The sequence below is a fragment of the Alosa pseudoharengus genome, unplaced genomic scaffold (genome assembly GCF_046254945.1).
Source record: "Alosa pseudoharengus isolate Yale_2024_CS ecotype anadromous, Long Island Sound unplaced genomic scaffold, YU_APseudo_1.1 YU_APseudo_1.1_scf_14, whole genome shotgun sequence".
Taxonomy (NCBI): Eukaryota; Metazoa; Chordata; class Actinopteri; order Clupeiformes; family Clupeidae; genus Alosa; species Alosa pseudoharengus.
This window is the reverse complement of record NW_027468609.1, coordinates 3,519,688-3,534,687: the sequence shown is the minus strand read 5'-3', so window position 1 is coordinate 3,534,687 and position 15,000 is coordinate 3,519,688. Positions and strand designations below refer to the sequence as shown.

Genomic DNA, 15,000 nt, shown 5'->3' with positions numbered 1-15,000 from the left:
CACACAGTTGTGTGCGTACACACATCCACATGCATTCTCTCGTACACACACACTCACACACGTTCTCAGGGACTGTCATCAACTCTCTGAACACCACCACTTCATACCTCCACACACACACACACTCCAGTAAGCCCTCGTCTCCTGATAAAGCAGACATGCTTTGGTTTTCCGAAGGTCACTGAGTGTGTGAGGGGGCTGTCTGTGTTTGGTGTGTGTGTGTGTGTGTGTGTGTGTGTGACCTGCTGTCCCGATGCCACGGCTCTCTGTTGTACTGGCACGCAGGTCGCGCTAATTAATCTCATTATCATTAATTATCTGAGCCCTGTGCGGCGCGAGCAGGAACCTGACCTGTCCAGCCGTCGCGCTAATTAAGAGATCCTTGACATGTCCAGCCGTCGCGCTAATTAAGAGATCCTCGACATGTCTGCGCTCCGGGGCCAGTGACTACACCACACCGCGCGCAAGAGACCGGCTCTCCAGACCATCAGCACGTGGGCAGAGACGGTGATTGGCATTCAAAACACGCCGTCCTGTTAGCAAAGCAGAAAATTACAGCTGACCAGAGCAGCACAAGCATCCTTTAGGTGCCAGCTGTGGATCAGAGCCAAAGAGCCAATGAAATGAATTTGAAATACAGGTGGGAGGGTCAGGACCTTCACAGAGGGAGAGAGAGCTTTCCATTGGCTCTGAGGACTGTCATGGAACACTGAGAAGGCTTCCCATTGGCTCTGAGGACTGTCATGGAACACTGTGAAGTTTAATCACTTGGTCCCACATGTGAAGAATCTGGGTACATTTTGCCCATTTTGCCTTTATTCAGATAAAACAGCGTTGTGAGAAAGATGGGGTGGGATCAGGAAAACAATTTGAACCTGGGTCCCCGACCGTGGACACTCAGACTGTGTCTCAAATCGCGTACTTCTGCACTTACAATACCTAATTTGAGTGTGTGAGGGCGTTCACACTGAGAATTCCAACGACACGAAGGGCGCTGCAAGTCCCCGGATGGTGCACTTATAACGGTCAAAAAGCTGAGTGTGGAGCGCTGAACACTTTTCGCCCTCAACGGACGCCATCTTGGCCAAATAGCAGAAGGGGAGGGAGCGTTTTCAAACTCGTGGTAATCGCGGTTGAGAAAGCTGAAGCAGCAGCAGTGGAAAACAGACTTTACGGAGGTACAAGCAAGTTATAACATAAACGGTTCATGTTTTGACACAGTATGACCATGTCACTGTCGAGTTGAGGACACCAATAAAGTTATATTTAAATGTTGCGATCGTCATTTCCGTGAAGTGCACGGAGTTAGTGTTTGATATGAGACAATACTATTCTGTTAAAATTTGCGCAATCCGCCAGTAAGCACACAGTGCACAGTAGGGTACTACACGAAAGTGTACTCACGAAAGCACACCAATTGAGACAGACTCTTAGCCTCGTGAGACCATCCTGATCTCGCGAGCTTCAGATTTTCACTCGCAGATCAGTCTGGCATCTCTCCGATAGAGAAAATTTGGAGCACTTTGGCAAACGAATTTCCAATTAGCTTTGGTTTTGAGGCGGGTTTAGGTGTGACGCAACGAGAATCAACTGTTCAATCTAAACAACATGGCAACTTCCACGGATGAGATGAGCATAGCTATCGCTGAAGTTTTATCCGAATATTCGAGTATTCCTGGGGAAGCTAGGAGTCTCTGCAATGTAGCTGGGAGGAATGAAGGACACAGCCATCCTCCATGGCCAATTCCAGTTAGTGTTTGGTAGCCCTGAATCTTAGTTACTTAACAAGAAGGAATATGCTTTCTTCAGAAATGTAGCCTACCATGACAACTTGGTGGGGATTGTTGTTGATGAGGTTCATGTCACATACAAATAGTAAGTTTAAAAACGTTAATGTTAGCTACTTACCTAACTTGTATGTTAAAAGATGGCATTAGAAGAACGCTTCGTTGATCTGATGGGTTGATGGTTTATCCAATCAGCTAACCAATATTTTTGCCCCTTTCCAAATGTTCTCCAACGGAAAGTTCCCAGATGGATATGCGGAGCAAATACGAAGCAATCCATCTGGCAGGGCCAGGTTAGTGGACACTTGGACCCCAATGTGGAACTGATGCTGCAGGCAACTGCACCACAGATCTGCAGGGCAGTGAGGGTGTAATAGCAGGGCAGTGAGGGGTGTAATATCAGGGCAGTCACCTTCAGCAGGGCAGACACTGCACATTTGGCCTGATTTCAGTCAACCGTCAGTCAAATGTGCTGAATTCCCATCCAATTCCTCATGCAGTTGGTTTTTTTAACGTTTTGTTGGCTGTTTTGTGTTGTGAGCAGCAGGTAGTGTGAGTATTAGGTAGTGTGAGTACTAGGTAGTATGAGCACTAGGTAGTGTGAGTATTAGGTAGTGTGAGTACTAGGTAGTGTGAGCAGCAGGTAGTGTGAGCACTAGTAAAGTCCTTTTAGGCAAGTCCCTCCACTCGGCGGCCATTTGACAACGCTTTTTGGGCACTCGTCGGGCATCCATTTCGGCAGAAATGCACGTGCGCAAGGCTTCACGACACCAATCTTGCTCCAGTGGCGAGATCACAACACATGATTGGCATGATGTCTTCACAACACACCATATGATTGGCTCAATGTATTCACATCACACCACATGATTGGCTCAATGTATTCACGTCAACGTTTTTGCCGAGGAAGGGGTGGGATATGTGTAGACAATATTGGTGTTACAAACTAGCCCCATGCATTTCTATGGAGTATTTTTTGAGTGCTGTGTCTCCACATTAGAAAGTCTCTGGCACTAGGTAGTGTGAGTACTAGGTAGTGTGAGCACTAGGAAATGTGAGCAATAGGTAGTGTGAGTAATAGGTAGTGTGATCACTAGGTAGTGTGAGTAATAGGTAGTGTGAGCACTAGGAAGTGTGAGCAGCAGGTAGTGTGAGCACTAGGTAGTGTGAGTAATAGGTAGTGTGAGCAGCAGGTAGTGTGAGTCCAGCAACATCAGCTGTGATGGGAGGGCAGTATGAATGGCATGTGTCTTGAGTTTGTGTGTGGTTACCCAGAAAGTGTATAACATCATAAGTTGAAGTGGTCAGTTATTCAAAATTCATCATTAGATTGTGAAGAAAAATGTCTGCATTATGTGTGCCTGTTCAATGTGGAATGCATTCAAGTTAATTTGCATTATTTAAGGATTTATTCAACCTCATCCAAAGTTGATTTTTGAGCAAAGTGACAGCCCTAATGTGTGTGTGTTTCCCAGTGTGTTAAACTGTGAATGAGAGTGTGTGTGTGTGTGTGTGTCTGTGTAAAAGTCTGGCGCAGATCACAGTCTGTCAAAAGCGTTTATTTGAGAAGCTCCTGATGGATGGTGGACGGCTGAGGTCGCTTGACCTCTAACGACCCTTGTGACACTCCGCTCCATCAGGATCTGAGAGGACATCTGTGCGCCGGTCCCTCTACGGCATGAATAAAACACGCCGGCCACCACCGACCCGCTCAGTCACGTCCTGACCGACCGGCTCTGGCATGAATAAAACAGCGTGTGCTGCCGCCGGACTGCCTCATGTTGCCCTCATCCACAGACTGAATAAAACAGCGTGTGCTGCCGCCGGACTGCCTCATGTTGCCCTCATCCACAGACTGAATAAAACAGCGTGTGCTGCCGCCGTACTGCCTCATGTCGCCCTCATCCACAGACTGAATAAAACAGCGTGTGCTGCCGCCGTACTGCCTCATGTCGCCCTCATCCACAGACTGAATAAAACAGCATTCAGTGCCGCCGGACTGCCTCATGTTGGCCTCATCCACAGACTGAATAAAACAGCGTGTGCTGCCGCCGGACTGCCTCATGTTGGCCTCATCCACAGACTGAATAAAACAGCGTGTGCTGCCGCCGGACTGCTTCATGTTGTCGTCATCTACAGACTGCTGCTGAACCCACGCTGGAACCTTTTCTGCCCCCAACCCACATCTCATTACCCCTCTAACCTCCCACCCCTCCCCAACATATAACCACCGCCAATAAACCTGTGCCATCTCCAAGCGCAACACACACACACGCACGCACGCACGCGCACACACACACACGTGTACACTCACGCACAGAGGAATTAGGATGGTGAGAGATGAGACACTGACAGGATTAACAGACAACTACCTCTGGAGGGCATACATCTGTCCCTGTGTGTGTGTGTGTGTGTGTGTGTGTGTGTGTATGTGTATGTGTATGTGTATATTTCCTATCACGTGTGGGCGTCGGCCCGCTGGAGGTATTAGTCCACACCCCTGGCACAGAGTGACCCAAAGTGTTGGGCATCGGTCCATGTGTTGGGCATCGGTCCATGCCAAAGCATTTGGTGCTCCAAACTTTTGATTACTTAGTGTAGGAGCCACCAATGACTCCATCGTGAATCCTAACCAATGGCTACTGTGCACCTTGGAACTACCCACTGCAGACTGACCGCATAGGTCAGGGACAGAGGAGACCGAGGTCATCCTCAACTTCTTAACCATCATTTAATAATGTAAGGACTCAAGGTATTCACATTTAATAATGTAAGGACTCAAGGTATTCACATTTAATAATGTAAGGACTCAAGGTATTCACATTTTTGCATGTTGTTGTCCGCATTTATACGTAAAATAGGAAGCACGGCCTTCCTTGTGGTGATAAAACCTAAATGCAGACTTCCTAGAATACGATTTATGTTCTGAATGTTTGAGTGATGAGGGCTACAGTCAGTTCTGGCTCTGCAGTTCTGTTTGATTGGAGTCGGGCACTTGGGTATGCGTCAGTGTTGCGCGGTCTGCCCGAAATGAAGTGGTCGCCCGCGGACACTCGCAGTTATGAGTCATAAACAAAATATTTTAATGATATTCGGGTCATTTGCGGGCGGGTCAGTTAAAATTAATTAAATATATATTTTCTACAAATAGGCCTACTTAAAATATCACAAGAAGGCTAGCATCAATACAGTAAAGGATCAATACAGTAAAGTCAACAGTAAAGAAGCTGAAGACGCGAGTTAAAATAATAAAGACACCCCTTCAGGAAAAGCGATATAGGCTATGGGAAATATTGGGAAAAGTTCTTAAAGAAGATGATAGTAAGTTATGGTCTATGTAGGCCTACTTCTTGCGAAGCCATTTAAAAGTATGACAGCCAAAACGGGCAGCCTGCAGGAATAAATGTTATGGCACAGACTACACAGCCATATCTACCGCTATGTATATATTCGCGCAGGCATAAAAGTTACAGTTCGTTGTGTTTGTGACTTTAAACAGTGGATGTGCTTTAGTAAAGCTTTGTGCTTCATTCAGCATTATAAACCAGTTCTTACGCTAACGTTTTGACCAGCAATGTATCTCTCTTGCCTACCTTACCTCACCATTTCTGTTTTCAAAAGAAAGATGTATGTCCATGGCCTTCAAATCTTATCCTAGTGTTCTAATCCTTGGTGGTTGCGTGCGTGCTTGCGCTCTTATTCTCATTCTCTCTCCTGCGCAAACATTATGTCCTGCATGCCTAAATAAATTAGTTTGTTTTACAGAAATGGCCTACTGTCACACTGCATGCAGGCTATAACCAAAAGCACACATTTTGTAAATAAGCGGGTCGGATCGCGGGTCGGGTATAATTTTGTCCTAATTAATATTCGCGGTCCGAGTTGCGGTCGGGTTGATTAAAATATCGGGCGACCGCGGGCCGCTTGTTACCAAACCCGCGCAACACTGGTATGCGTGAGGAGAAAACCCATAACTAGCTCAGGAAAACAACACTCGTGTCAAAAGCAAGGCAGGAAAACAACACTCGTGTCAAAAGCAAGGCAGGAAAACAACACTCGTGTCAAAAGCAAGGCAGGAAAACAATGGCACTTTTACAACACGTTTGCCTTTTATTGATCCATTCCTGCAAGGAAGGTTTAATGGGCTTCTAAAAAATATAGCATCTTTTAAAACAATGCCATGATGGATTCAAAGACAAAAACAAAACAAAAAAGAAATTAAGAGAAACAAAACGTTGACATCAGCATCATCAAAGGGGAGTGAGTGGAAAACAAGAGTCAGCGAAGTCCAGACCATCTTGGGGGTTGCCTGGAAAAGCACAGAGACATCAATTAGACAGCTTAGAGACGGGGCACGACCTGACAAGCAACAGGACCATCCTCGTCACTCCAGGGGTCACTCGGAATGACTGCAGAGGAGGCCTTTTGAAAAGAGAGCATCTGCCAGAAGGACTGGGACAGATGAGCTAATGACTGAGATCACATTATATGAGACATGACAATGAATGAGTGCTGATCGATCATGCAAGTTAGTGTAGTGATGGACATAGAGTACTCAGAGTGATTCCTACTGGGCTCAGTGTTAGGGTAAGGGCTATGTGCCATCTCATTCCTACTGGGCTATGTGTTAGGGTTAGGGCTATGTGCCATCTCATTCCTACTGGGCTATGTGTTAGGGTTAGGGCTATGTGCCATGTCATTCCTACTGGGCTATGTGTTAGGGTTAGGGCTATGTGCCATGTCATTCCTACTGGGCTATGTGTTAGGGTTAGGGCTATGTGTTGTCTCATGGGCTATGTGTTAGGGTTAGGGCTATGTGCCATGTCATTCCTACTGGGCTATGTGTTAGGGTTAGGGATATGTGTTGTCTCATGGGCTATGTGTTAGGGTTAGGGCTATGTGCCATCTCATTGTGATTCCTACTGGGCTATGGGTTAGGGCTATGTGCCATCTCATTGTGATTCCTACTGGGCTATGGGTTAGGGCTATGTGCCATCTCATTGTGATTCCTACTGGGCTATGGGTTAGGGCTATGTGCCATCTCACTGCAAGACAGACCAATCAGTTACACTGACAGTGCAAAGCCATGTTTTAGGTGAAAGTTGGAGACGCATGATTGGTCAATGCTACACTGGCACTGCACATATGGCAGGACATCCAAGGAGGATGTCTCCTGAAACACACACACACATACACACACACAAAAGACCTGGTATGTAAACAAAAGAGACTAATCCTCTTAAAAGGCACATAACCAGATTAGAGCTCCTTCCAGAAAGCTGCAGAGCATCGCGGCAGACCAGACACTAATGATGATTCCTTTTCATGGGGCCTATAGCACTGCACCAGCAGCACCAGGGGAGTCTCTCCTAATTCGGGGGGGGGGGGGGGGGCGACAGGACGAAGAACACACACACCTGGAGGATACACAGGTGAAGGGTGTGTGTGTTTAGGGCCCAAGGTGTCAGGGCAGGAACACCTGCGATACTTTTGCTTAAGAAAACAAAACACTAGCAAACGTTTCAACCAAAAGTCTTCACTTGGGTGTCTCTGCTCCACATGGTGATCACATACGAAACATGTAGTTTAGTGCAAACCCCCACACAACATCTACATGTAGTTTAGCGCAAACCCCCACACCACATCTACCACTCTATATCAGGAGCAAACAGGATTCAGTACATGCACTCAAGGGTTTTGGTTTAGAGAGCATAGACTCTCTCTCTTCCAAACACACACACACACACACACACACACACACACACACACACACACACTGATGCAGGTGACCCCAGAGCCCTTGACATGGCCGTGTTGAGGCTCTTCACACTGTTTTTACCTCAAACACCACAACCTGACCATCACTGTCTGCCTCTCTCAAACATACACACACATTGCCTGTCTCACTAAAAACACACTCACTAAAAAATGGTTCTCATGCACACACACAGAACATGAACACACAGGCGCACACACACACACACACACACACACGGTGTGAAATTTAGCAGACTTAAATATGTCACAAATACCTGCTAAAAGTAACAAAAGACAGGGCAGCGCTAGACATTTTGCACATTCTGCCCAGAAACAAGTCAAAGAGACTGTCCACCAGTGACTCATCCTGTCAGAGTTGATAAAAAGTGTGTGTTTGTGTGTGTGTGTGTGTGTGTGTGTGTGTGTGTGTGTGTGTGTGTGTGTCTGTAGTTGCCAGCCAGTTAGTTTGTAATGAGGTGTTTTCCCATGCTAACCAGCTAACGTTGATGCGTACTCTAATGCAATGACCACTCAAGAGGCAAATACATGCACGTTAATGTAAGAGGGCCATCACAGACACATCAGGGTGTGTTTAAGGCAACTCAGATTCTACATACAGCCTCTTTAAAGAAAGGTCCTGAATGCTACTGGGCCATATGTAGCCTGGCATAACAGCAGCACTGGGCCAGATTAGGCCCATATGTAGCCTGGCATAACCAGATCAGGGCCATATGTAGCCTGGCATAACCAGATCAGGGCCACATGTAGCCTGGCATAACCAGATTCAAAGTCTTATCGGAATTCAAGTCTGGTAACAAGCCATTTGAAATTGTTTATGGGGCATGTTTCAACCTAGCCTATAGCCAGCCAGAACCTACCCCACACTGCAAAAACTGCTTATCTAATTTAATCTAACCAAGTCTTATTAATCTTATATCAAGATCAAAAAATGTACTTTAATTTGTTTTCAGTATAAAGACACTTACCTAGCATTTTTCTTAAAATCATTAGACTTCATTTAGACTTAAGAGTTTGACTTATTTTAAGACATCTCATCCTGAAAATAAGCAAATTTGTCTGCCAGTGTATTAAAGTCTGCATGAAGCATGAAGTGCATGAAGTCTTCTTAAATTAAGCCAAAATGATCTTACGACCCTAGGTACATACTGAAAACAATACCAAAGAGATTTGATTAGATTTTATTTTTTGCAGTGCAGCCACAAAATTTGAGGATATCAAATGCCTTAAAATGCCGTTTTCTGTTAATCTTTTAAAGTTGCTTATATGTCTGACGCGATAGCGGAATCTAATCATCTTGCTTGTCCAGTCCACTCATCTGTCCATCATTGCATGAAGCTCAAACGATATGACTGGCCCCAACACATCTCCAGCAAAGGGACTTCTCAATGGAGAGACTCTGGACTGAATTTCCTGCACTCAAATTTTGGGGGCGTGATAAATTTGTGCTGGCTTCCAGGCTCGGCAATACGACTCGGCAATACGGAAACCCCAACCACCAGTTCAGGCCGCTGTCTGGCCCAGCGTCCGTGTGTGTAACCGCTGTGTGTGTAACTGCTCTCTGGGACGGCGTCCGTGTGTGTAACCGCTGTCTGGCCCAGCGTCCGTGTGTGTAACCACTGTGTGTGTAACTGCTCTCTGGGACGGCGTCCGTGTGTGTAACCGCTGTCTGGCCCAGCGTCCGCGTGTGTAACCGCCGGCATGCCGTAGGCAGATACAACACGTTCAGATTTCAGACTCAGGCTCATGTAAAAAACATCAGGCCCGATGGGAGCGGCAGAGTGGAGTGGAGTCGAGGTGACATCAGAGGGACGCGGGAGCGCGGAGCTCTCGCTACTCGGAGGCGTCGCCATCACCGAACCGCTGGGATTTTAGATACGAGACACGAACAAACTCAGACAGCGGCAGTTTAAGAGGAACAAAAGGGGGCTTAGAGCGGCTGTGCTAGTACGAGATGAAACGTTTGAATAAGCAGCCTACTGGCAGCCTGTAGCGCGCTGATATGGGTGTGCTAGCTCTCACACACAGACATATTCTACTTTCTCTATTTTCACATTTGGGCAGGTTTATTTATTAATTAAATCATCACCCAAACATGTCTGAAAAAGGAACCTTGACTGTTGAAAGCAGATGACAAATCTATTGATTAAGTCGCTATGACAACCAAAGTAAGATTCTGAAAGAGCTTTTGGTGGCATGCCATTGCCACGGATATGGAGTTCTGGGAGGTAAATGTCTTGGTAGAGAGAGCATACATAGCTACTGAACAATGTCCCCGTAACACACAGCTGGCACACGCCAAAGCAGCCCTATTCATATCCCACAACACGCTGAAGCTGCCGCCGTCGTCCAGCTTCCTTAATGCCAGGCGTGCCCTGGGGCAGAGAGGGCGAGAGTGGGCGGGCACAGCATGGCAGACGCCTGACGGGCACCGGTCAGAGATGGAGCACAGTCCAGGGAGCCATCAGAGCCAGTCGCAGGCAGGGGGCATACAGAGGGGCAAACTACGCCATCGCCACCGCTGTTGTGCCCGCCTGCCTGGGCAGAGGTCTGGAAGCGCCAGAGAGCAGAGGACTCAAAAGTGAATATCTATAGAGTATAGAGGGCAGTCGTGGCCCACTGGTTAGGGCTTCGGGCTTGTAACCGGAGGGTTGCCGGTTCGATCCCCGACCAGTAGGCACGGCTGAAGTGCCCTTGAGCAAGGCACCTAACCCCTCACTGCTCCCCAAGTGCCGCTCTAGCAGGCAGCTCACTGCGTCGGGATTAGTGTGTGCTTCACCTCACTGTGTGTTCACTGTGTGCTGAGTGTGTTTCACTAATTCACGGATTGGGATACATGCAGAGACCATATTTCCCTCACGGGAACAAAAGATCTGTCTGGCCTATCTATCGGCCTGTACCCAGCTGCTACCTGAAAGGTATCACAGCCCGCTAATGCAGAAAGCTGGCTAGAATGCTAATGTTGGCAAGAAAATGGGTAAACATTAATTACTAGCAAACGCTAGCATGTAAAAAGATCACTACACAGGTTTGGATTAAGTCCAGTGGGCCTTACCCATACCCATTCTCCAATAGCAGACAACAACATGCTAGGCAGGCAAGCCTAAATCTGTCCTCCAAAAATTCCAACACTTGTGGCTGAAGTACTTTCCCCCAGTGATCTGAAATAGAGAGGCAGAGATAGTCTTCATCCCCGAGGCTACACTCTCTCACCCTGGTGGGGGCTAATATTAGCCTTCTAACCACAGAGCCCCCCCCCCACCACCTGAGCATGAGCGAGGGGGATGGGGACACCTGCTGCTGCTGCTGCTGCGGTTGTTGCAAAGGCTGCTGGGAAACCACCAGCTCTGGGTCACTTCATGTGATCCATACATTTACCAGCCAACCAGAGAACACCCACTGATGCTAACTACAGAGAGTAGAAGAGAATGGACAAGAATATATACCTATATTATACAGTATATATATATACACAGAGAGAGAGAGAGAGAGAGAGAAGGGGGTGGGGAGGGGTTGAACAATGTTGCCCAGCCATGTTGCTAAGCAATGTTGTTGGGAACTTAATGTCCAAACAGACGACAATGGAACTGATCCATATCTGGCATCACTGGCTCATGCATCCTCATCTTAACATAGAGGATCTGGGAGCCAAGTGGTTGAGTTTGGGAGAGCCGTTAAGAGCATGTGACCGCTACACTCATACATACTAACGGCTCTTTCCCTCTGACCAGTCAGTGGCTCGGCCCTTAGTATCTCCGTGTGATAACAAGGTGAAGGGGACCATGGCATGCCCTCGCTAGTCAATGCAGCTGAGAATGTTTCTCCGCCCGGAGGCTCCGCAATTCTCTTCCTCACACTGCGACAAGTGGCAAGCCGATTGAGCATTGATTCGGATATCTTGATATCAGGCATAATTGTCATGTACATGTAAGCCATTTTTGTCAACTAGTTAACTAGTGAGCCATGTTTGTGTGAACTAGTTAACTAGTGAGGGCCAAAAATGCACACTAGTTAACTAGTTGGAGCCAAAAGGCTCACTAGTTAACTAGTGAACACATTTTAGCTTCACTAGTTAACTAGTGAGAGCCAGAAATGTCTACTAGTTAACTAGTAAAGGCCAAAATGCATACCAGTCAGCTAGTTGAAGGCTTTTGGGTCTCACTAGTTAACTAGTGACAGCCAAAAATGTGCACATGTTTACTAGTGAAGGCAAAACACCTCACTAGTTAACTAGTTGCAGTAGGTCAATGTCACTAGTTAACTAGTGAACCATAAATGGCTTACTAGCTAGCTAGGTGATGGCAGCAGGCTCACTAGTTAACTAGTTGATGCATCATTTGTCCAAACTAGTTAACTAGTGGTCCAAATCCCACCCACAACATTTGCATTTGCCACACAAGTTAACATGCTGGCCAAAAGAACTCTAGCTAGTAAACTAGTGGCTTCAGTGTGACACTTACATGTAAACTAGTGAAGGCAGAACTGCTCACTAGTTAACTAGTGAAGACACAAATGCCCACTAGTTAACTAGTGAGGTCTAAAAAGTGTCACTAGTTTACTAGTGTGCACCAAAACACCCACTAGTGAACTAGTCATGGCAATTTCCATTCGACTAGTTAACTAGTGAGGTGCAAAAAGTGTCACTAGTATACTAGTGTGCCCCAAAATGCCCACTAGTTAACTAGTGAAGGCCATTGCAGCCCCACTAGTTAACTAGTGAGATGCCAAAACGCTCACTTGTTAACATGTAAAGGCCAAAATGCCCACTAGTTTACTAGTGATGGTGTTGTGGGCCTTACTAGTTAACTAGTGGCATGCATATTTTGTTCACTAGTTAACTAGTTACACCTAAAAACACAAACAAGCTGACCGTTTTTGTCCACTATTTAACTAGTGGAACAATTTAAGTCTCACTAGTTTGCATGTGTGGCAGTAAAGCAGCTCACTAGTTAACTAGTGCGCACAAGACACACACTAGTGGCTGTTTTTGGAGCTATCTAGTTCACTAGTAATGCAAAAGGTACTCTTACTAGTTAACTAGTGACACATTGGCCTTCACTAGTTAACTAGTTGACATGTTTGGCCTTACTAGTTTACTAGTAATGGAACAGGACATGCTCACTAGTTAACTAGTGAGCATATCTGCATTATTAATGCCTTTCACTAGCTTATAGAGGGCATTTTGAGCCTTACATGTTAGCTAGTGAGGACAAAACACTGCCCATAATGAACTAGCAGGAGAAAAATGCCATTCACACTAGTAAACTAGTGAAATTTGAATAAATACACAAACGGCTGGCATTTTGTGCAACTAGTTAACTAGTGGGACGTCTCATTGTCTCTCACGTCTCAACAAGGATTTTGATTGGTCCATTTAGGACTCAGAAACCTAGAACACATGGCTGACTTCATCCAGGCTGTTCTAAGAGCAAACTTTTATAAACTAAGATCGTTTGAGCATAAAAATATGTTTTGACAAAGTCAAAAACATGTCTAGTGACAAAGTTATGGTGTATTGCTGTAATCTTCATTCAGTTAATGTGTACAATCTTTAGTTTTTCAGTTATTAGTCTGAAAATCGCGATAAAACTGGAGGCATTTGTATATGGTTGCCTAGCAACAAAACGTTTCAGTAACATGAACATTGATGATAGCTTTGCTGATGTGGCAAGACTAGCTCAAGTGGTTAAGCAGCAGGAGATCATGTGGGAGACCAGGGTTCAATTCCTTAGAAATGCATGAAGTTTTTTTCTTGAGCTTTTAATTACTTTAGAAACCATGTGCAGTTAATGTTTGCAGTTAATGTGTACAATCTTTTGTTTTCAGTTATTAATCAGAAAAGTGTGACTGAATGGATAGGCCTACATATATGTCTGATTGCCTAGCAACAATAAACAAAGAATAATATTAAAATCGATCCCTTGAATCTTTGGTGTGGATTACTAAGAGCTCACTTGTTAAAGCATGGGGTTTCCCTGTTCTTATTAAAAACCATTTTGACAGAATATGAGATACTGCGTACTGCAGGCTCTGCTTTACTATGTACCGTTGCAGAGCAGTGTGTCACTTTAGCCACTAGGGGCACCCAACAGGACCTGATCGCGAGGCTATAAATTTACATTTAGACAGGGTGGGATTCTTACATAATACCCAATAGGAGTCTTCTACCCACCCTCTCATTAGAATTTGCATAATAGCCGTTTCAGGCACTAGTTAACTAGTGAGCTGCTTGACTGCCACACATGCAAACTAGTGAGATTTCAATTGTTCCACTAGTTAACTAGTGGACAAAAACGGTCAGCTTGTTTCTCTTTTTAGGTGTAACTAGTTAACTAGTGAACACAATATACATGCCACTAGTTAACTAGTAAGGCCTAAAACACCCTCACTAGTAAACTAGAGGGTATTTTTGCCTTTACATGTTAACAAGTGACCATTTTGGCATCTCACTAGTTAACTAGTGGGGCTGAAATAGCCTTCACTAGTTAACTAGTGGGCGTTTTGGAGCACACTAGTAAACTAGTGACACTTTTTGCACCTCACTAGTTAACTAGTCGAATGGAAATTGCCATCACTAGTTTACTAGTGGGTGTTTTGGTGCACACTAGTAAACTAGTGACACTTTTTAGACCTCACTAGTTAACTAGTGGGCATTTGTGTCTTCACTAGTTAACTAGTGAGCAGGTCTGCCTTCACTAGTTTACATGTAAGTGTCACATTGAAGCCACTAGTTTACTAGTTAAAGTTCCTTTGGCCAGCATGTTAACTTGTGTGCCACATGCAAATGTTGTGGGTGGGATTTTGTGAAATTCTGCGCTGTGATTGGTTGTCATCTTCTATTTGGACATAGGGAGCCAATAGAAAGCCTCAATTTCCAGAGTTCTCCGCCTCCTAATTTTAATTCTGCGCCACTAGCTGACTAGTGTGAATTTAGGCTTCAACTAGTTTACTAGTATACATTTATGACCTCACTAGTTAACTAGTTTGGACAAATGATGCATCAACTAGTTAACTAGTGAGCCTGCTGCCATCACCTAGCTAGCTAGTAAGCCATTTATGGTTCACTAGTTAACTAGTGACATTGATCTACTCCAACTAGTTAACTAGTGAGGAGTTTTGCCTTCACTAGTAAACATGTGCACATTTTTGGCTGTCACTAGTTAACTAGTGAGACCCAAAAGCCTTCAACTAGCTGACTGGTATGCATTTTGGCCTTTACTAATTAACTAGTGGACATTTCTGTACATGACAATTATGCCTGATATCAAGATATCTGAATAAATGCTCAATCGGCTTGCCATAGGTTTCAGATGGCACAAGGCTCAGAGTAAGAGGATGGTAATTAGATTTCACTACATGTATGTAAGGTATACTAAACATTCAATGAGAGACATAAAAATTATCCCACATGACAATGCGGCCGCAGCACCATATTCAG

At 45.3% G+C, this 15,000-nt stretch overlaps 1 protein-coding gene across 1 annotated transcript in view; it reads right to left on the bottom strand.

The window, feature by feature from the left end:
• Window positions 1-5,873: 5,873 nt before the first annotated feature.
• nup214 (nucleoporin 214) overlaps window positions 5,874-15,000 on the bottom strand; it is a 150,896-nt gene continuing 141,769 nt past the window's right edge. Inside the window, exon 36 of the mRNA XM_076284946.1 lies at window positions 5,874-6,096. Coding sequence (XP_076141061.1) covers window positions 6,066-6,096 — 31 coding nt within the window. The 3' untranslated portion in view covers window positions 5,874-6,065. The remainder of the gene's footprint in view (window positions 6,097-15,000) is intronic.